Source organism: Manduca sexta, unplaced genomic scaffold (genome assembly GCF_014839805.1).
Source record: "Manduca sexta isolate Smith_Timp_Sample1 unplaced genomic scaffold, JHU_Msex_v1.0 HiC_scaffold_2310, whole genome shotgun sequence".
Taxonomy (NCBI): domain Eukaryota; kingdom Metazoa; phylum Arthropoda; class Insecta; order Lepidoptera; family Sphingidae; genus Manduca; species Manduca sexta.
Window position 1 is genome coordinate 835 of NW_023593262.1, and position 24,201 is coordinate 25,035.

At 33.8% G+C, this 24,201-nt stretch overlaps 3 protein-coding genes and 1 pseudogene across 3 annotated transcripts; 1 reads left to right on the forward strand and 3 right to left on the reverse strand.

Annotated features, from left to right (window-relative positions):
* Positions 1–391: 391 nt before the first annotated feature.
* LOC119192069 lies at positions 392–4,723 on the reverse strand. The gene is made up of 4 exons (XM_037445916.1): positions 4,578–4,723; positions 3,705–3,869; positions 3,021–3,150; positions 392–2,526 (listed from the first exon to the last, which is right to left on the reverse strand). Exons 1-4 carry the CDS (start codon positions 4,662–4,664, stop codon positions 2,393–2,395), a joined length of 516 nt encoding a protein of 171 aa, XP_037301813.1. The 5' UTR covers positions 4,665–4,723; the 3' UTR covers positions 392–2,392.
* Positions 4,724–9,810: 5,087 nt separating this feature from the next.
* On the forward strand, positions 9,811–13,582 carry LOC119192067 (protein l(2)37Cc-like). Its single transcript, XM_037445914.1, has 5 exons — positions 9,811–9,964; positions 10,292–10,381; positions 10,712–10,873; positions 11,410–11,591; positions 12,999–13,582. Exons 2-5 carry the CDS (start codon positions 10,294–10,296, stop codon positions 13,389–13,391), a joined length of 825 nt encoding a protein of 274 aa, XP_037301811.1. The 5' UTR covers positions 9,811–9,964; positions 10,292–10,293; the 3' UTR covers positions 13,392–13,582.
* Positions 13,583–15,371: 1,789 nt separating this feature from the next.
* LOC115456260 (inactive peptidyl-prolyl cis-trans isomerase shutdown) lies at positions 15,372–18,148 on the reverse strand. The gene is made up of 4 exons (XM_030185254.2): positions 17,910–18,148; positions 17,391–17,694; positions 16,308–16,507; positions 15,372–16,178 (listed from the first exon to the last, which is right to left on the reverse strand). Exons 1-4 carry the CDS (start codon positions 17,954–17,956, stop codon positions 15,398–15,400), a joined length of 1,332 nt encoding a protein of 443 aa, XP_030041114.1. The 5' UTR covers positions 17,957–18,148; the 3' UTR covers positions 15,372–15,397.
* A 968-nt stretch (positions 18,149–19,116) lies between these two features.
* LOC119192068 lies at positions 19,117–24,189 on the reverse strand (annotated as a pseudogene).
* Positions 24,190–24,201: the final 12 nt, after the last annotated feature.

Below are 24,201 nucleotides of genomic sequence, written 5' to 3' on the forward strand. Positions count from 1 at the left end.
TTATTACACAACCATCTATTTACCTATAAAATCATGTCAATAATGTTCAACTCTTTGAACTTGGTTATTGAACGTAAAAATATTAAAACACAACACTGCGGACTCCTGAGTAGGTATCGGCGTGCCCTCCGCCCAGCGCGTTTGCGGCTTTCAGACTTTTCTCACTCGGATACCAGCTGCCACTTAAACACACATTTCGAGCACCGTAAAACATAGGAAATTATAGTAATAACCACATCGACGGATACATTTATCATATAAAGGTATATGTATATAGAAAGCTATGAACGCTCACAAAAAACAATGCGAATGTTACTCGACTAATTTGTTAGTAAATAGTTGTCCTAGTATGTATGAGATATATATTTTGCATGGGTAAAGTAAAAGGTTATGAAATTAAAAAAAGATGTATTTCGAATGTTAAACTTAGTAAAGAACCGGCCATTAGCGGATCATTTAATTATTGTTCAAATAGCTCTACCAAATTTCAATTACAAGCATATAATAATTATAAAAGTATATAATCCTTATACAAATTCAATAAAAACACAAGTAACTTTTATGACATATCCGAAACATTTTTTTCGATTTTACGCAATTGCATAATAACCAGAGAAAGGTTTGTATATTAAAATAAAATCATATGATTCCCAAAATAATATAGATACAATAGTCCTGCCTGTGGTTTAGCGGTATCTTTGCCCTGTGCCCTGTGATTGGTTTAATAGCCAATTTTGTGTACAAAGTGTTATTACCCTTTAGAAAGTCCTTATTATTTCAATGAATATTGCCCGTTACAATGGTCCGGTCGGAGTAAGTCACGACTGAGAGTCCCGCGGGCGTCCACCTGTGCTCCCGAACGCGAAAATGTAGAAATATTTAAGTTTTTTACATAATAATTTGATGTTATTATTACTACACCGCAGAGTCGTGCGTTGCCAAAAAAGCAGTCGCATTGAATGCATTTCGCTTCGAATATTTGGCAGAGTACGTACTGTTTCGTGAATTGGTTTTGCTGACTTCTTAATAAGATATTTCCTTCTTTCTCTTGCATACAAATGTATTGCGCAATGTGAATCGATGAATTCATTCATTGCATGGAACAATATTAAAAAATCGATCTTTTTAATTTGGTTATTGCAAGTAATATATTATTTGGACGAACATAGACTTATCACAGGGTAATTAATTTAATAGACTATTTAAAAACGTTCCCAATCAAAATAGACGACATTATTAAGATCACTTCCATAGAATCAAAGATAAACCACTTCAATATATTAAATATAATACAAACATTATTCCAAGGTACACAAGATCTTCTTACAATTCCTATAAATAATAACATTTTATAACTACTACTACCTCTTCAAAGCCCCAACACAAGGCCAGTGACGGAGAAACTCCCAAGTTTCCTGCCAAGTTTTTATCGTCGATATATTGACAACATAATTACTATTGAAAATACATGTTTTTACGCTAATTACGTAAAAAAGCATAGCGTTATGACGTCATTAGATATAAAACGTTATATTATATGGTTTACAATAAATAAGTAAGCGTATTCATTTTTAAAATTCATTATACTGTAGTTCTTGAAAATGATATTTTATTTAATAATTATAACTTTCATAGGAAGAAATAAACTTGTATTCGTTCAAATCAAACATTTCTTTATAAAAATTGCTCTGCGGCGATATTTTTTCGATGAATATAAATTTTAAGTTCTTAAAATTTTAAGTTAAGTTCTTTATATTCGTAATATTTAAAAGCACGCTTTTAAAGAATTACCAGATGCAGTCTTAACGAGCTAAAACTGTTCTGAATTTAAAAAGTAACTAACAAATATTTTATAAGCGGCGAAAGCCTAGTTGGGAGTGGAATGACTGCCAACACGAAGGTCCCAGGTCCAAAACCTAAAGGCAAGAACCTCTGACTTTTCTAAAGTTATGCGTATATTCTCTGTGAATCATCTCTTCCTTTAGCGGTGAAGGAAAACATAGAGAGGAAACCTACAGCCCCGAGAAGTTCTCCATAAGAATTTCGAAGGTATGTGAATCTGCCAATCCGCTTTAGGCGGGCCTTATTCTCTATCCCGCACGTTATTTTAACAGTGTGTAACAAGCAAGGAAACACAACGCATCATGTTTAGGACTATAGAAATTTGGCTTTCAGAATACCATTCCGCGCTCATTTCTCAAAGATAACATGACACGGCCGCGTTACGCGTTTACACTATCATACAGAATAAGGGCCAGTGTAGTGGACTAAGGTCTAAAACCCTCTCAGTAGTAAAGGAGGCCGTGCACAGAAGTGGGACATTATACAATATAAAGCTAGCATTATTTATAATTACTTACTTTAACAAGTATTTTTCCCTAACGTCTACTTATTACAATAAGGTCTCGCGATCAGATATATCTATAGCTTCTTCATCACATCTAGTTCCTCCTTCCAGTTGAATTTCTTCATGTTCTAACTTCACAACTTCGCTTCGTACCAAGAGAATCACGTAGCATTGCGTTGCTAGAAACATATAAAAATGTAAAGACCATCGATATATACGTACTAGAATATACGTCAATGGTAAAGACATAATTTTTTTATTTATATTGTTGATAATATCATATTTTAAATAGAAAATTGAATTTAATATGTCGTTCTTTGTAATTAATAGTTTAAGAATGAAAAATAGAAAAGAAAGGAACGTGATGCCGGCTATATATTATTCCTGAAAATATTAAAATTTATATCAAACTCGTCCCAGGAAAAAGTACCCACAGGAAGAGCCGGGAATATAAAATATGTATTAATTAAAAACGCTAAGCAAATATCTCACACTAAACCTTTTTACCGAAATAAAAAAAAAAAGTTTTCCGCACCACCATACTACGCACACACTGCAAAAACTATGACATTTTAGATACTTCAAGGCAAAACCACTCGACCTGCGGTCACTCGTACTTTGCTAAGAAATAAAAAAATGCAAAAACAAAAACAAAGTGTAACATAATAATTACCGATGGCGCACAAAGCTGCAAAAACATCGAGGAACATCAAACGAGACGTCAGGACCATTGTGGGAACGAACGACGCTAGGATAATGAGGCTGCCGTAGTAGTTGTACAGACGTAGCATCGATATGTCTTTCTGAAAGAAATGAAAGGTCGTTACTTATATAAATAAGTTCACGCCTTTATCTAGAAAGGTAAGCGGAAACGTAACTATTGCATTTAAGACTCGACCAGCTTATATCCGTGTTATTATGTGATATTGACAATGCGATTGCCTAATGCCATTTATAATGTTTTTAAATAGTAAATCTCTTTCGTTTCCATGCTTGATCTGGTAATCACCATCCGTGTAATAGTAGGATGAAAATATGTTTATTTAAGAATACATAATATTTAAATGACATACGAACAGCTGGACATGCTGAGTTTAATAATCCATACTTATATTATTTTTAAAGTAACTCTATGTGTCTGTCTGTTGGTTACCTTTTTAAGCCTTAACGGCTGAACTGATTTCGATAAAATTTGGTGAGGAGTTTGAGAACCTATGAAGGAAATAGGCTACTTTTTATCCCGGAAGAACCATTTCACGCAGGTCACAAGCAAAATCTAGTTCCTTATAAAATCAAGAATCGACAAAACCGTAAGAAATTACGTAACTCAAAAAAATGATGGTATAAACTCACATACCTGATATCCAGCCACTAACAGAACAATGTTCAAAATAATGCTCATTCCCAAAATGCTGAACAATATCGTAGAGGTAATGACCTCCAGCGAGGTGTCACCGGTCAACTTGCTTTTTTTTAATTCAGTCGTGATAACGAGGCAAACCACGACAGCAAGAGAAATTATCTAGAGGACGAAGACAAAATAAAAACAAATTATATTTATAATCATTATTTTGTGTTTTGTAACAATTATAAACAACGCAATTATCAAGTGCCATAAATAAGTTAGAGATTATAAAAATTTTAAGTTCACCTAGTCGAATTCAAATTAATTATGAAGGATTTCATCTTATTCTCACAAATGCATCGAAGTATACTTCATATTGTTACTAAGGTATCTTGTTTAGACTATAGAAAGAATGGACAGACTCTACTAATGTGATACTATCTCATAGAATGGGTATCTAGAGTCAGCAAGATTGCCGCAACTTCTAAATCACCATTGTTAGACGAAATATTAATTTGTCTTTATGGGCTTATGTGATTGGTTTTTCACTAGACTAACTATTTGCTAGTCTGCAAATTTCATTGAAAATCGTTCCTTTTGTATTGCTACAAAATAATTGATAGAGAATTTATTACAGGCGTATCTAATAAATTCTCTACCGATTATTTAATTTTAACTGTCATATTAAATTGGCAATAATGGCAATAGAGCTGTCAATACTTCTAACACAAATTATAGTGCCACATTGGACAGTATAATGGTGTAGGCAGGTCATATAGGAAATACCCATTTGGAAAATCGCAAATACTAAACATTCCTAATATATTGCATTATTATATTTACAAATTGGAGACATTGAAAACAGTTTAGATTAATGTCACTTACTAAATTTATGTATCCAAACACGATAATTCCTTGCCGCAATGGAAAGCAGAAGCAACATCGTCTCACTTCAGGCACTTTCATGTGCATGGTCGTTTAACAATAAATTCCATACAACTAATAAATAAACACTAAACGATATGACGGCAATTAAAAATGGCAAATGTTTATACTTTTATGTTACGGCGAATGTGTGAAATTAGTGTTAAACAATAAGTCTCAATTAGTATTTAGTTTACTATGACACTTTAGGCTATTAAGCGAGATTTAGATTAGCAAGAAAATTTATAGAAAATTGTGGTGCAAGCAATTTTTACCGTATCTCGGCAACCTGATCTCTACGATTTTTGAAGCTTGCAGGACTTGCAGCAATTCGCATGTGTAAACATCATATGACGACTTGCGGCAAAATCTTGCTATTTATTATGCTCGCAAACAAAGTTTTGACTTGCTGCGCAATTAAGATGACAGTTGACATTATCCATACTACCGTTTTATTCGTTCCTTATAAAACCCGCTAAGGTCAAGACCACGAGACAAATCACAAGTTGATAGTATTACCGCTATACACAGTATGGATGTACTATTGTGTTCTTGTTTAAGAACCTTGTAGCCAGCGTAATGAATGGTCATTGCAAGACTGCTGGTGGTTGGATATATTTTATATCTGCCCAGATAGCGACCACCATACACGTGGTGTTAAAACCCATCATAGAGGCCCACGTAAGTGTGTCGCGTTCCGGGATCGGCCTGCGTATATCCGGTTCCAACAGGCCAGCATAATTGTCTCAACTGCCGAGGGGTAATCATCTCTCGTGAATCGACATTGTATTGGATTCGATTTCACTTACCATCAGGTGCAGTAGGGACACTTTGCCTTGCACATATCAAAAAAAAATTACTCGGTAGTCAGACTTTTATTCCGGGAGTATACAGTCGCGAGAGAAGAGTTGCAAGCAACACAGAGTTTTATTTTAAAATTAAACAGGCGAGAGAAAATGAAACAAACAACCGTATTTTATTCATTTTGTTCAAGTTTCACTGCTACATGACATATCACTTGATAATAGCTGCGTAACATTGACATATATTATACTTACGCAGTACATATACATATATCGATGCTGTGTAAGTATTACATTATATTATATCAATAATAAACAATTTGCTCAGCCAAATACAACACCAATATTAGGTACGTGTGAGTATTTTTCCCGGTTTCCGTTCCCGGGAAATATAATATGCATACATATACTGATATATGAGTTTATAGTTTAAGTACGTTTTATAATTAAGGTCAGTCGGGGGAAGTGCGCCATAAAATTTTCATAGCTGGATTCAATGCAAAATAATTTCTTTTTGTGCTGACTTAAGAATGTAATTTTATTAATTTAAGAATATTTGGTATTTTGTGATAACAACCTATAGCCATTCAAGGAAATCGAACCATAAATTAATAATATTTTGCTCAAAGTAAAAAAAAATTGTAGTAGGCGCACTTGCCTCCGGAAATGGGGTAAGTGCGCCTGTGTAAAAAAAACGCCACTATGAAACATTATAAAGAAAACACTCACTTTAGTCCATAGAGAAATAAGTTTTACTCGCATTGCTCTTGGATAATTTTTAATCACTCAATATTATAACAAACTATGGCTGTCAAATCAAATTCGGGGTAAGTGCGCCATATATATGTAAATCAGGGCTTGAAAACATTTTAGATTTTTTTTTATATATAATTTTTGCTATGTTAGAGTTTTGTGTGCGGATATGTTGGAATAAAAAATGTAGCCCTAATATAAAATCCATTTTATTTCTAAAAACTAAAAAACATACAAAAATGTAGGAATTAACAATTTTGAATGCGTTATAACTCAATTACTTAAAATTTGGCCTTATGACATTTGATATGTTTTAGCTGCATTATATCCAGATAACGTGCCTGATCGAACAGTTGCAACCTATTCATGTAAAGTTGCTCTAGACCAAGGTATTTCAGTTTTTCTTTTGTAAAAACGAATTAACTAATACGCCCTTTTATTTAAGTCGGTTCAAAACAAAAATACCTTGAGTACAAAAAAATCTGCTGTTAAGTATAACATTTTAATAATAATTCATATTAGTAAAACTTATTCTCAAAAAAGGTTGGTTATATATGGATCAGGGGCAAGTGCGCCATACGACTATTAACTGTGGCGCACTTGCCCTACTCGACAAATTTTAGGTACATTTTTTCGCATTGCTAAAAAATCCTTTATTTTAGTATATATAAATAAAATTCAGGCAGGAAGTTAAAATAAAAGGTTTAAACTATGTATTCACTATTCACCTAACTGATTTACAGAAATATGTTAAATATCTTGAAATATTTGATGTTATCTTTCACGGGGTTATCTCGGTTTACAGGTCTAAATGACACATAAAATAAAATGGCGAATAAATCGTATTAAAATGAACGTAGCCATTTATGTTTTTAGTGGAACTGTATTTCAGTTAGTAGCATAGATGTAAGATTGCGGTAATTGTATAACATCAATAATTCTTGATTTTTTTTAGGGTAGGTGCACTTACCCCGTCGGCGCACTTGCCCCACCTGACCTTATGTCATATATTTACGTTTATTTTATTATTATCTTTTTATAAGGGCGGCGCAGATATGACGGAACGCAGCGCGGAGAATTTTGTACTGTCAAATTATCATCGTCATTGTTTTATTAAAATAATATTAAAACTCCATTAACACAAGAATAAATTGCATTACGTTGGGTTTTAGCATTGAATTTAATTGATTTTGAAATTTATCACAATGAATACAATATCGATAACAGTTTGACAGTAAAAATATTATCAGCGCTGTGCTTCGCCATATATGCACCGGCTCTTATGCACCTGGTCCAGTCTCTCTCTGCCACCCTGATGTTGACTGGGAGGGAAAGCCCGTGGTATTCAGTCCGCCTGTATTCCATATGTACAAAATACAATAAATAAATTTTAAAATCCACGATATTCCAAAAATAAATAGGAAAAGAAACAATAAAAAAGAAGAGCAATTAAATAATTATAACAATTTACTTTAAACACTTTCAGTGCATTGTATCTGTGCCATATATACACAGTAAGTACATGCAACACCTAAATTATAATGTGAGAATTTAATTATTATATAAGCGACCCGGGAAAAGATCCGCGAAATAAAAACCTAATGTGAATACAATGTCATGATAATCTGTCTGGTCCATTGACATCGGATTAATCAGGTAATTTGGTAAACAACTACGAAAGCAAAGCCGTATTCAGTATTTTACCAATAGCAAACGAATAACATTAATACAACTGAATAAAACATAAATTTATATTTAGTATCTTATGACATATAAGATACTTACTTACATATACCCGTTGGCTGTCTCCTGTCAACTCAATATAGGTCATTAATTAACGGACAAACAAATTCCTTAATCTTATCCGTTTCCATTTTTGAATACTTCACATTTTTTTAATTGTTTACATACTTTACCAACTTTTTCTTTCGGACGCAGACCAGTGACTATTCTACATCTTATAGTGAAACTTAGTAATTAGAAATCATTATTAATGTATATAACTTAGTCATAAGGAAGTAAATAAATAGGTAAAAGTAATAAACAAAGTTCCCGAAAACAATAAGAGGGATTGATATATTTTCATACCTGAGATTTCAATAAATATTTAATAAGTACCTATTTCTTGTTGAGAAAGTTCATTTATAAGAAAATCATTACGATATGATTGGAATTATAAATAGCCACTGGGTACTTATTCAAAGAAATTCCTAAGTTCATAAGCAACAATTCGTTCATAATCAATGTGTAATACTTTTGAAGAAGCTGTAAGTAAATCGTTCAACCACGGCCAAACTCGTAACAAATTTCATAAAACGGCAAAATTCTATTTTCATATGTTACGTGGTACGCCAATGAAGAACCGAATCCCGTTACACACAACTCGTCAAGTATTTATACAGATAAGTACTTAATAATTTGCTTATTGGTCGTTATTGCATAATTGAGCCACCCACAGCACGACCCCCAACAGTCTGGGGCCGATTAGGACCCCTCATTGTTTATTTTTCGTTCAATTACCATCTGGCTCACGTTGACTGAATTAGCGGTGTGTTTGCTGATTTAACTAATAGAGAATCAATTTTACCTAATGTTTGTTTACTAAACAAACGCGAGTAATAACTGAAAATGGTGATTTAAAATTTATGATTGTTAGATTAATCAGGACAACCATAAGCAAATAGTTATTTGACGTAATAATATGTATTAACGCTTCATCACAACTATTCTATTGTGGGGGGTTAATTAAACCCTAACGATCACGATCAGCCAGTCGATCGCAAGGCTTTTGTCGATCAACTAGTCGTTTCTAACTTTTTTCCCGGAAAAATACAAATCAATTTAATTTTTAAATTACTATGTATCTAAATAATTAACCTTGGTAGATTTAGGCTCTTACGGCTTTTAATATGAAACTTTTCATCGAATTTGGCCATAACCCTAATGTTTTTGATAGTGTCAAGATGCTACGAATAGCTACATTAACATTTAACATTCTATAATATTATTATGTATACAGGGTCATTTTGACATTGCGTTACTAAATAAAAACATACTTATCTACTTGAAAATAACACTCTACAATAAATTACTTGAGATGTAAAATTAAAATAGTGTAAGTTTTGAACAAAATAAATATTAAATAAAAGTAATTGTAATTTTATACGCCCTAATGCCACTACTACTACTCTAAGAGAATTTGTCGCAGCGGCAACATCTTACTTTTAGTCAGAAATATACTCACGCACACGCCATATTCGCATTCAAACAACGAAATGATCAAAAATTCAGAAAACTAAAACCAGGATTCTTGGTGGAAATATTCGTTTTTGGCACAATGTTAACAAAGGTGAAGACGAGTTTGTGGTTTCATTTAATAACTCAATGACAAAATGGCCCTGTATATCAAAAGCTTTTTAAAAATTGGATAAAGATTTATTGCAATTTTTAGTTAACACTAGGTTATTTGTTGATGTGAGATATAGCAATATATACAGTTAAAAGATAAAAGTAGTTAGGATATATTATGTGAAAACTTCTACATGAATTTCTAATATTAACATTTCCCTGTTACATTGCCATACCTCCATAAAAAATACAGTGCTTCATTTTTAATATTTTATTCTGTGGTTTTGTACTTTGCATATTTATGAACTTTGCGCTGGCAACCTTCAACGCGTTTTTCTTTTATTATCTGTGCCTGTTCTGCCGATCTTTGAGTTTAGTGGAATTTGTGAAAAACTTTGTAAAAATTGCGTAATTGTATTATTGCACCTGATTATTAAGAAAAAGGTATTTATTCTACTATATGTATGTATAAAATATACAGTGAAATATAGTAAATGTAAATCTAAATTACATTGTGAAATTTTATTTTGAGGTTAGATATCATATCGTGGAATTAGGTAATTTTTAGAGACTCGACCAGTATTATTCATTGTTTGCTAAACTCTTAATAGTAGGTAAGGGTGAGATTTTGTATATTTGTTTGTATTTTATTATAATGCAGTCGAAAAGAGATTAGCGAATAACACCTGGAATTTATATTAGGTACTAGTGTTAGTAGTTATTTGGTATTAGTCTAAAGGTTTTCCAGTAAGAATATTTTTTTCTTTCTAGATATGGCCGCACAACTCTTCAATCGCATCGGGCAAGTGGGCCTCGGCGTTGCGCTTGTCGGCGGAGTAGTCAATTCTGCTCTTTACAATGGTATGAGCAAATACATAAATTTACAGGAATTCTTAAGCTCATAACATAAAACATCCGATATAAATCAAATTTTTACCTGTCCTATGTATAATACAGTGTATAACCCTCAAATTATTATCAGATTGTTAATTAAAGTGTCCTTATCAATGTGTAAACATTACCAAATAAATTCCCAGTTTGCTGAAAACACAAAATATTTTTTTGTGTTTTGAACAAACAGGGCAACAAAGTTGTAATGTTTCTATCACATATTTGTGATAATAAAATTATTCCAACCCGGAATAATTTTATTATTCATTTAACTAAATCATTTAATTGTTCTAATTCCAGTTGATGGTGGCCACAGAGCGGTTATCTTCGACAGATTTGCCGGTGTCAAGAATATGGTTGTTGGTGAAGGAACCCACTTCTTCATCCCTTGGGTGCAGCGGCCAATTATATTTGACATCAGATCCAGACCAAGAAATGTGCCCACAATCACAGGAAGCAAAGGTTCATATTTAAACAAAACAATTTCTTTGAAATCCATAAAATATTAATTAATTAGATTCAGTCAAATTTCACTCTACAACCAGTTTTTTTACTGTTCGACAAATGAATACTTAAGAACATTAATGTGTGTGCTTGCAACAAATAAATGTCATTAAAAATCTATATTAGGTTCTCCCCATTTGAGACAGTTCTGCGTGGTTATAGGATGAGAAGGCAATGTTAGTTTTAGTAATTAGACTGGCTTGCAGTGTATATACCCTTGAGCCTCTTGACCAATAAGTTCAAATATCACCCGACTTGTATAAAAATATTATTCTATAATTTAACTCTTGGTCTCTCGTGAATCGCCGGCGAGCCAAGACAGCTACATGACATTTGCGTGTGTCACGGGATTATAACCTTATATACTACATATATACTACATAATAAGGTTATTTTTCCGTCACACGCGTAGCTGTCAATGTTTGCCGGCAAACATTCAGCTACCTCACGGGTTAAAGCAAATTGATTCAACAGTTGTATAACACATTTTTCAGATCTTCAAAATGTAAACATCACACTGCGTATCCTGTTCCGGCCCGTGCCTGATGAGCTGCCCAGGATCTACACCATTCTCGGTGTAGATTACGATGAGAGGGTGCTGCCTTCTATCACATCTGAAGTTCTCAAAGCTGTGGTCGCCCAATTTGATGCAGGGGAACTTATTACCCAGAGAGAGGTTTGTTTCTTTTACTTTTTATTGATAATAGGATTTGTTTTACATTTGTTTGTGAATATATAAAAACAATTGAAGATCCCTTGTAGATAATTTTTTTAATATTTCTACTGTTGTCAACTAATTTCACAGTATTTTAAGACCATTGTAAGATATCACAAATACTATTCAAATAAATTGTAAACTAAAAAACATAACATTGTTTTGTAAAACTACTTCATGACTGAATATTATGTACAGGTACAAGTATTATAGAAAAGGATACTCTCCAGGATAGATATATTACCTCGTGTATTTATAATTTACATATATAGTAAATAGATCCAAATATAATAAACAAATCCCAAAGTAAATAATCTTACCCTATTTGAATTCTAATTCAATTCTAAAGTATTTGTGGTATATTATAGTCAACTTCAATGGCCCTACAGATTCAGTAGAGCTGTTTTAAAAATATATTATTCTTTGAGTAAATATTGATAAATATTATTAACAATGTTATTCAAATATCCATTATTCGTTTTTAACAACATAGGTTTTGTAAAATCTTATTTTTTGTTTTAAAACCAACTTATATTTGAGCCACCAACTTTAAAACAAGACTGCAACAAATTATATAAGTAGCCTTCAAGTGATTAATCTTTTAGTTTGGTTAGCATGTTATCAAATATTGCAACTATTAGGTATGATTGATGAGAATGATTATAATTTTGTAGATATATCATAAAAATGCTTTCATACAAGATATTGTTTTCTATAATAAAACAATCACTTTCCAAACATTGTGAACATTGTGTTAATAAAAATAGCAGTAATACATATGTCATGCCCAGATCTTAGAATTGAGGACTGTGATATGGCCAAATATAACTGACCATGTTGTTTAAACGTCAACATTAGATGAGATGTCAATTCTCATTTGGCCATATCATTAATGTAGGGTTTCCATATCGCCATAGCATTTAATCCAAATAAAAAAGAAACTTAAAAATATTTTTTTTTCTCAGTACAAAAAATACTTATGGCAGTTGGCTTGCAGTTTGATCACTTCACTTTTATCTTCCATTTGCGCGCTATTATTTGTCTTTTTTAACACAAAAATTGTCCGCCGACATGATGCATCACGAAAACAAACCGCTATCAGCGCCTCTGTCGTTGGACAACATAACTATTTTACCATATGGTTTGGCCAAATCATTAAATAATTGTGTGTTTAAGCTGCCCATATTGTCAACCGCTAATTATTTATTGATCTGACCAAATCATATGATGTGGGTAGAGGAAAAAATCTATTTCATGAAATAGTTGGCCACGTCACATAGTGATCAATTATAAGCTTTGGTCATGAAACATACAAAACCATTTACGAATCTAACCTGGTTCGAGATTAATTTATTTAATATTTTACAGGTGGTGTCACAAAAGGTGAATGAGAGCTTAACTGAGAGAGCAGGTCAGTTTGGCTTAATCCTCGATGATATCTCGATCACACATTTGACATTCGGAAAGGAATTCACACAGGCTGTAGAATTGAAACAAGTTGCACAACAAGAAGCCGAGAAGGCGAGATTCCTTGTAGAGAAGGCAGAACAGCAAAAGAAGGCAGCCGTTATTGCAGCTGAGGGTGACGCACAAGCCGCTGTGCTCCTGGCCAAGTCCTTCGGCAGCGCCGGTGAGGGTCTAGTCGAGCTGCGTCGTATCGAAGCTGCCGAAGACATCGCCTACCAACTATCCAAGTCTCGCAATGTCACCTACTTACCTCAAGGGCAAAATGTGCTTCTAAATCTTCCCACACAAAACTAAATTTAAGTTTTTAGCAATAAAACTGGATGTACAGTGAAATCGGGATGTTTCTGTACAATGCATTTGTATTTATGCAAAATACTGTTTGTTGCATTTGAAAGAGACTTATGGCATGGTTCCACCAATAGATTGTAGTCTTTTATTAGTTTTATGAAAATTGTAATTACGCATTAAACTTTAATTATGTTATAGAATATCTTTTATTTCAACTCCTTTCTATAAAATCAGAGTATTGGGACTGACTTCCGCTATATAATATATCGTTACAAGCTTTTTACACCATATTAATAAAGAAAAAATTAAACCAAGAATATGTACACCTAATGTTTACTACCTCCTCTGCTGCCAAAATGTAAATTTCAAAGTAATATAAATTTGCTCTTCGGAATGCAAATAATTAAAAATCTGTACACAGACGCAGCTATCTGGCGATACCATTCGCTAAATGCTGACCAGCGAATTACATTATCATTCACGTCTCAATAAGTACCTGCTGATAGACTATAATGTGATATCTGCCGACAATAACACCGCTACCTAGCAGTAGCTACTGACCGGCGATAAAGAACAACTGCCCTCAGTGGCGGCCCTAAACTATGCGAGGCCCCAGGCGAAAGCAAAAAGAAACAGACGCGAGACTCCGGACAGAGTAAAAAAACGTTCCCCTGTTTTAACAGTTACGTTGGTAAGAACGTAAAAAAAAAGTTCTGCGAGGCCTATATAACCGCGAGGCCCCGGGCGGTTGCCCGGTTCGCCTCCCGCAAAGGCCGCCTCTGCCTCCTGTTAACTGCTGACCGACGAAATACTTACCCACCGGTAATGGCCGACCAGTGAAGTACTTCACCTACCGTTATCTACCGACTGGTAATAAAAATCCATCACCTGCCAACTGGCGAATTACATTACCTACCCTTAACTGTTACACAGTTGATATTGCTGCTGAATTTATAGATAAATTAATTAAACCCTCTGTCGAAACATTTGAAAAAAAAACCCTAACCCTAGCTGGTAGCAAATAATTAGCTAACCACACAGGCAGCTATCATTGTCTGCGGGAGTTAGGTGAGCAACAGGAAACCACTTATGAAAACCAACCAACAAAAAATACGACATCCACTGATAACCATATCCATAGCCACACTTCACTGCCTGTATCTTATCGAAGGTTGGTCATAACAAAAAAACAGTAATAATATCACTTTCCTCTATACCCCACTTCCCATGGACCCCCTCAGACACAGTCAAATGAATACTTAATTTAAAAAAACTCATTATCTATCTGGAGAGACTTAAACTATTAGAACAATAATTTGAAAATAGGGATTTTGCCGTTTCGATATTGTAGTACATTGAGGTAGTAAAATTAATTACATTATGTCCTGTTCAAAATCAAGACATTACAAACTAAACTACTTCTATAATTTATAAAAATCTCGAACTAGATACCTATTTACTGTACTTTTCTGACTCATAGCAATTTTTAGCTATATCACCTAGGTCCTAATATAAGTAGATTAGCATGTTTAGAAAAAATAATCGTACAAAATTTCGATTTAAAAATCAAAGGATGAATATACATAAATTTGCTTCCATCAACTAGTCTAATGTAGAGTCGACGCAACCGACTATCACGTTGCAGAAACGTTTTCTATTAGGTGGTACGACCAGTTATCCTCGTCAACTAATGTATTTTGAGGACTTCCAATCCCGGGCAAATGGTGTAACTGGCGTAGCTACAGACTTGCACTAGCAAGGTCAGCAGGCAAGAAAAAGGACTGCTAAATTGAACCAAAGGCCTACAGCACAAAAGGCCTCCTTAAGCGCAACTCTAGGGCAGGCAATATTTTTTTGCCCACCATGCTCCACCACCACAACTCATTTAGATAGGTATGCTGTCACTGTATCAGGGAGACGTTTACTCAATTAATTAAAACATTTAAGGCCTATTTTATTAATTTTGTCCATAAAATAACACTACTGTTAACTTCTGTGTAAATTTTATTTAATCAGTGGCTTACATTAGTACAGTACAATGCAAGTTCTTTATCTAAATCATCTTGGCTAGCCTTCACATCTGATACAGTCTCCTCTTCTTCTTTGTCTAAAGCAAAATTCTCTCTAATTTTGTTGAAAAATAAATTTTCTCTAATACAAACTTCTCGTATATACTCCATTTCAGCAGAGTTCAAATCTCCAGGCAAAGTTAATTTACATAAATCATCACTCTCCTTAAAATTAGTTATTAAATTATCTACTTCTTTTTTAAATTGTTCACTGGGCACATTAGATGCTGCTCCAACTAATTGTTTTGCAAGAAGTTTGTTTTGGTTACATGCATCTCTATTTTTTTGTAATACTGTAAATTCTTTTTTTACCTCTTCCCCATCAGGACATAACTTTAGTGATCTCTTAAGCTTTTTCTCAGCTTCATCAAATTCTCCTATCATTCTTAGAGCCCTAGCATTCTGCAATAGAGCCTTAGCATTGTTCCAGAGATTGTTAAGTCTATTCAATTCATTACAGGCTATACAAGTTTTCAAAGGTTTCTTAATTTTATTACTACATATAGCTATGTTAAGGTATAATTTTTTGAGTAATTTTTCCTGTTTCTCCTCTTCTTTCTCATCAGCCAGCCGACATTTATGAAGCATGTTAACAGCTTTGTTAAACAATTTAACAGCTCCATAATAGTTTGATATTTTGTACAATGTATACCCAGAACTATAGAGCATTCTTACTTCATCATGAACCCGATGGAACATATTTCGCTCTGAAATATTTAATAGACTGAAACAAATAATAACATTAACTATTCCAATAAAAATACTTTTATACAGTTACATTCATCCATAACATTCAATATACATGCCATTATGAAAAAAAGAAGATTGATATTATAAATAATAAAATAAATACCCTTCTTTTGGTGTAATAATACATTTTACTGCCTTTAGGTAGAACACACAGTCAGATTTTGGTTTTATTCTAGGCGGTATACCCATCTCACCATACATAACCTTGTATGAAAGAAGGAACACAGATGTTTCTCCAACTAACATGGACTTGATAGCTATCTGGAGTCCAGGCAATAAACCATTATCATTTAGGTCCACATGCTGTAATAATTTAAAAATGTTTTTAAAATTATACTTCTTATTTATATTTACTATGGTCAATCCAGTTATATAAAGTGCCAAGTTTTGTCAAGAATTGGGTGTAGTTTTAAAAACCTTCCCAATGTAAACCTCCATACAATACTTTTTCATGTCAGCCACAAAGATGTCTTATTTACGGTACTGTGGACAACAATGTAAATTCACTGATTAATTTACCATTATATATTTTTTTTATTTCTTTTACAAATAATATTTATAATTATCTGAAGGATTTTATTCTTATAAAGTTAACAAGCAGTTCCAGTGACCTTTGGAAAAGTGCCATTTAGTTATAGTGGATTTTTTATGTCATTTGGCCCACTTGCAAAAATTCAGGCTGCAAATAGAGTATTACTACTTATTAGAGGATGCAATCGTAGGTAAAGTATATCAAAGAAACTCTCATAATTTGTTTCCCAAGATAATATAGAGTAAGTATCAGCTGGTCTTGGGTTTCAAACCCAAGACCAGCTGATACTTACTCTATATTAACTTCTAATAGACTATAAAAGTGACTATGCACACTAAAGTTGAAGACTGTAGTAATAATTGGTAAACTGTATTGTGTTTTGATAATATAAAACTATAACACCAATTATTGTAGTAATGTATTGGATATTTGGTTCCAAAAAGTACCTAGTTTTATAATACCAATTAGAAACTAATAACACAACATCATTTTTAAGAAAAAAGCTTTTCATTTTAAACTAATGCCTTTTTTTCCATTGCATTCAATTACATAAATAATTGACTGCAACAGATATAATTTTAGATCAGGGACATTTTTGTTTAAATATAGTTTTCTCCATTATTGAACAATCTGTAACATATTTATTAAATTTACCATAGGCTTATTCACAGCAGTAGAGTCAAAAGGTTCTAATTCATTTTCCCAATATCCTGCAAACATAACTGTAACAGTTTGACCTTCATAGAAAGGTAGTCCTCCTCCCTCTTCTAAAACTTTCTTCTTAACATATCCATTATTATCAACAGCGGTTAAAGATTTTTCAAAAAGTTCAAAATTATTTACAGGCTCTCCAAAAGTAAAGTCAATAGGTATAAATTTATTCTCTTCTGGTTCTGTACATAAAAAATCATCCTCATTTTGACTTATATGGAGTATTGATCCCGTAGAGGTAACCTGCCTGTAAAAAAATCATAGTTACATTTGTAATGTTCGTTTAGGAGTAAGATATATAATGAAAGCAATGCATAAATATCAAAAAAGATTGAAAGCTAAAACAAAGTTGGACAATAGTCCAAGAAATTGAATCTAAACAATAATTTCTTAACTACAGATACTAAACAAAATATAGTAGGACGTAGACAAAACAAAACATTCGTGTTTATGTTTACTAACCTCAAATCTAAGCCGGTTTCTAAAGTAATTGATGGTGACCTATCCATTATCACCGATGACCATGTCCACTTCACAGTTTCATTAAAATATCAATTAGAGTATATTGTATGCAAAGAAAATATAACCATTACGTTAATCGTATGTAAAAAAATATAAAGATACATACATACACATACGATTTCTTTTTTTTAATTCGTCCTTAGAAACTAGCATTTCGACCATACTGCCTAGCCTTACGTATTCTTTTTTAATCAGCAATATTGTGTGACATAATGTATTATATTATGTTTTCATGGATATACGTCTTCTAGACTCTATTTCACATACCTACCGAGAGGAATTCGCGGCAGTCGCAAAAATAATAATATATATTTTTAAAACAATATGTATTTCTATGGCTCCTAAGTAAACTATCGTACCTAAAAATAGTGATTTTGATTTTTGAACGTAGGTAAGCCTCTAATGGATTACAATATGATTTAATATTATATTTCAGCTTTTGCTTTAGTTTGGGTAGTTTATTAATGCATGGTATCAATTTTATTATTTTATAATTTCTAACGGTGAAGGAAAACATCGTGAGGAAACCTGCACATCTGAGAAGTTCTCTATAGGAATTTCGAAGGTGTGTGAAGTCTACCAATCCGCACTAGGCCAGCGTGGTGGACTAAGGCCTAATCCCTCTCAGTAGTAGAGGAGGCCCGTGCTCAGCAGTGGGCAAGTATATAATACAGGGCTGATATTATTATTATTATTATATAATTTCTAATAGTTCGTGTTTTATCGTGGAGGTACTTACAATAAAATAGGTACCTTTCTACCTTATGTTTCGTACTTGAGTATAATATCTCGATCTCTTTACTTGTCTTAGAAATAGATTGAGAAAGTAATATGCTAAGCTAAAAATCTAAAAATTTAACAAAGGAGAATCGAACTCATGAGTTGACTGATCGTTATGAACGTTAAACTAAGCTAAATGCTTTTAGATGTTTCAAGTAACGTAGATTTTGTCTAGGTAAGAAAAAAATAAACAAAACAATAAAAATGCTGTACAGTGTTTTAATATGCCTAAATAAAATATTTAAAAAAAAAATTATTTAATTAACTACTGGCGATAAAGTAATTAACATATTTCATAATAATCTTTTTTGATTTAAGTAGGTACATTACAAAATTATAGGTCCTGTGTATAAAAAAGAGACATCTGCAAGATTTTATCGTCAATATTATTAATATACAATACTCCTAAACATTTCTGACTATCTTCTAGATTTTTGTTTCATCGATTTACGTAGTAAGGCTATATAGGAAGAAATGAGGTCGTCCATTTTATATCCCAATGAAGTTTCGCACAGAATCTTGGTTCCACGTAAGAAATTTCCCATTGTCATGTGGAAGAACGTGTTTCCTGACGACCAGTTGGACAATTGCGAAAACGAGTGCGTGACTAATACGTCCTGTAAGGAAAGTTATTTTTAATGTGAGTAATAAAGATTTTGTTATCTAATCAATTGTAACAATCGTATGTATATAGCTCAAGATAAAATTATACATGCATACTTACTCGGCTTTGTGGATGTATAAGGCTAACACCATTTCTGTTTATTCCTACAATGATCATTTCAGGATATGTAGGATCAGACGTTTGTTTCACTTCAAAGAACGCCGTTCCAAATGTAGGTAGTTGGTAAATTTTCTTTAAGAATTGCTCCTTTGCTTCGTTTTCTGTCATGGCGCCATGTTGTGAGTAAGCAGCAGTAATTGACGATTTCCATTGAGAGTTCGACTGAATCCTAATCATATCAGATGGTATAAAGTCTTCTAGTACTTGCGTTATTTGTGGAAGTAATGTCTGGTCATTTCCAAATCTCGCTCGGTATACAAGCGCTGCTAACTCAACGAGATCTTGTTTTGATGTTTTATGATAACCTCTCAAGTACTTGGGTAACTCTTGAGGGAAGTAGAATATCTGATCTGCGTGTTTGTCTTTGCCAGGGGCAGTGTTAACCCAGAGTTTTTTCATAAAAAATATCTGATAGTTCATTTGCATTTGTGACCCAGCTAAAAAATAAGAAAAATAATTAACACAAAAATGTTATCGTCTGTGTCGTTTGTAATAATTACTTTATGTCGTAAAGCGTATGATCGAATACATGTGAATAAGGTGATACTGTGAGTAACATACCTCCACGTAAAGGTCTTGTCTGCTTCATCCATTCTACAAGCTCGTGGACAAAGTCGAAGAAGTAGTAATTCTCAGGTACAGAGAATACTTTATCTGCTATTTTAACGAACAAGCTAAAGCCGTCACTGTTCTTCAGATTCAACCTTCCAGTTATTTGTTCGCAAAGATCTCTAGCTTTAGTAGACGAATCGACCTCAAAGGCTTCGTCAGTATCGTCTGGGAAGTATACTTTGTGGTAAATCTGCATACTTCTATGTTGGATAGCTTCTACTTCCACCACGTAAGGAGTATATAATCTCGGTCCGTTTTTCTGCGTTCTAAATACTCGCTTCAAGCATTCTTTCGCAATGGGATGAAGTCTTGTTTTAAGGAATTCAACTAATTCTTTTATTAGTACTTGACCGCACGCGAAAACTCCGGTGGCTAACCACAACAGTTCCCATCCTCTCTCTTCACTAAGTTGTATCCTGTTGTTAGTAAGTTGTTTCATTATCTGACAATACACCTCGTCCCTCAACGCGGGTTCAGCTAAAGCATGTTTGAACACTTCATCAGTATATTCAGTTGTGGTTCTAGGTTTAGGAGCTGGCATATCGCCCATATATTTCAAAATCGCGAAGAAAGATAAAATGGCATGCTTAGACATATTTTCATCGTCTAATAACTTTTTCAAAAGCGGCTTCCTAAGCGGTTCTCGTGTGTGAGCCCATAAATCGCCGGCAACAGCTTTCTTTGCTGTTGTTAAAGTAGATTGCTTTGAAATTGTGCTATTAATCTCATAATTCTCTCTGAAATGCTCCTGAGCATATTTCTCTAAAGTATGCATTCTCTTTCTTTGAATGGTAGTGTATTTAGACAAAGGTTTCTTGTCGTTATTTATATTACCTTTTTTAAATATGTCCAATATCATACTTGACGGTATTTCTAGCGTTGGTAGGATGTATACTTGCTCAGTTGGGAATAAGCCCTCCTGATTATTGCATATGCCGTGTCCCCAAGTGGCATTCATAAGAGTCTCACCTGTACTGTCGTGCAATAAAGTTATGAGATCACCTTTTTTGAATTGCAAGAATGAAGATGCGTCGGCATAACCTTGGGAATCGCTTTGCGCTATTACATAAACAGACCGCCGCTTCAGTCCGTCAATCAGATATATTATTAAGGAGCTCATTTCGCTAGCGTCAACACTCTGGAATACAAATTCTTCTTGTTGGATGGTTCTAATCGTTACTCGGCCCACATTATCAAAATCGTTATCTTCATCATATGCAACGTACGTGACTTCCACATATGCTATTTCCAAAAGAATGTGTTCTAGTTGATCAACAATATAGATTCCTGTCCAGTTAACTGCGATTATGACCAGGTCTTTACTAATTGCATCACCTTTTAACTTTATAGCTTCAAAGAATCTGGAGAACAGCATAGGCCATTTTAATTTCGCAAATATCACTATGTCTTCTTTGCACCGCAACGGGTCTACCTTTGAAAGTATAGCTTCTGATGACTCAAATGATTTGGTGACTAGGTTTTCCCATTTTGACAATGCAGTATCATTTGATTGGATAAACTGATTTGGTATGTAGTTCACAATTACTTTTCTCAGGATATTTGGATCCATCCGAGGTCCATACTCAATGTAATGTTGTTGAGCCGCAAGCATTGCCAAATCCTTCTCGGAATTACACCTATATTCACCGAATTTAACTCCTTTAGCTACCTGATGGTAAATCAAATTCGTAGCTACCGGATCTATCACAGGGTTGTGCCATGGTGAGAAAACTTCTTTTCTATAGAATAATCTCCACGGAGCACTATTTTCTCGAGTACCTTGCTCTTTGGCAAATTGTTCACATTGGGATATTGCATCCATGATATGTTCCCCTTCGCTTCCGAGAGACAATACTTTGTCATACAGGGTGATGTACAAGGAAAATCCGAAGGTGTCAGTCAATCCTATGTTGTCAGCTATTTGCTGGCATATTTCCTCAGCAGTTGTCGCTGAATCAGACTGGATTGTCTTCATAGATTCGTCCATTAGCGTTACTGTTAGCAATATCGGTTTCTTTGTTTTGGTGGCTTGTAGTTCCAACCAGCTTGGAGGTTGAGTTCGCGGGCCATTTTGAAAGTCCTCACGAGACGTCCTTCGCAATAAGGAGCGTAGCCAGGTGGACCACCACGTATGAAGGAACGTAAGTATTTGACAAATCTCTCTGAGGGAGGGAAACAACCAACGCATAACGAAAGTAATATCCATCCACGTGCATGTGATGTCTTCGTAGGGTTATTTGTGAGTTGTTTGCAAAGTTGGCAGAATATCTCGTCCCTGTGACAAAATTTTACCAATTACGTTTTGTTAAACATGTTTTAATAGCAAAATATATTAAAAAATCATTAACAGAACACTCAATAAGTATATCCCGTCATTTGCAAAATACAGGTGTATAAGTAAGTATTAAATATACCTACAATAATTTTAAAAGATATTACATTCAAAACATCCGTTACTTGTTTTGATAAGATTAATTAATAAATATTTTTCAGAATACCGTAATTCCTTTCTGATGATTCCATGACCAATTATAAAGTGAAGTTTCTCTAAATTATTGCTTCTTCTTGAGTTCAGCCAACTGCTGTACATATCATTAGTTATATCGTCATTCATTAAATTTTTCATAAATTCCTCATTCAGTTTTGTTTGCCGTTTTAATGTTATGGATAGCATTTTGTTCCTATTATTTTCATTGTCTTTTGTTAACATTTCCTGCGGAAAAATAATGTTGCGGATATTAGTAATCAAGCAAAGTTTCAACTAATGAAAATGTATTGCATACATACTTCAAATTCCTTGCTTTTCTGGAAAGCGCGTCCAATAGTATCAGTTAGTTTCGTCATAATAGGAACATTATCGACTTTGTCATCAACGTATTTGGGTTCAGCTAAGTCGCCCATAAATCTCAGTATTGTGATCCACAATGCTTGAGCGGCCATTTTATCAATAGGCGATGGCAGATCTAAGAGTGAGTGTTTGAGCGGCCTCCTAGAATATTGGTGGCTTGTGTTACCCAAGAAATATGTCGCTGCGAATTTTCTATAATTAAACTCGTCAAATTGTTCTTCTTCAACCTCCTGAGGCATAGGAATCACTGTTGTTACATCTGGCTTTATGGTAGATGTCTAAAATAATAAGTAATTATAATAAAACCATACATTTTCAACCATATCAGGAGCAGATGCTGTATGATACTTACCACGCCGAAGCCAGTGCCACGGACAGTGCCTGCGGGTGTGCTACTATCTTTTAAGAAACCAAACACATCATCGACATATCGATCATCAATAACTGAAATATTCTGTGCATCGTTTTCAACAATTGTTTCTTTTGTAATCCATATGGATCTCATTAATTCTGCTACTTTCTTTTCACATTCATCTTCAGCAGCTTTGACGTCTGCCCCGGTTCCAATCGCCTCTTCTTTTCAGTGTAAAATTGTGCCAGTTTAGTTTTATTATATCTCCCTTTTCTTTAATCAAATTTCTTACCAGATATCCTCTGCTGTAAGCTTGAAGGTTTCGGAAGAAGTTTCTTAAGTTGACAAAAGTTCTTCTCAATTCTCTAGATTTTACAACAGCTTGTATGCGTGAATAGCCTCTTCTCATCACTAGATATCTGCTCCTATAGCCACGTGCACGGAAGTGTTTTGGATTGTTATGGCCGCAGCTCTCATTCTCAAGAATTTATTTCTGCAAAGCATCCTTCTGACATTAGCTTGCACTCGAATCACAGCTGTCATGACTACTTTAGTTCTGAGATCTTCAAGAATTACATCGTGATAATCTTTGAGGAATACTTTAGTATGCCCTAGGCGAAATTCTTGGTCTTGCAATGCTTCAGTACAAATTCTTTTAGTTGCATTTTTGCAATCAGTTTTTTCTGCAGGTGGTATGCCGGGAACTACTAGCCTGTAACGACTGACGAATTCGGAATACGAATACCGAATAGGATAACCTGCTTGTCTGATTTTAGCTGTTTCCATCAAACCAGCATATCTGAGTTGACGAACACATAGCTCCCTATCGAAATCCTGAAAAAATAATACATTACCA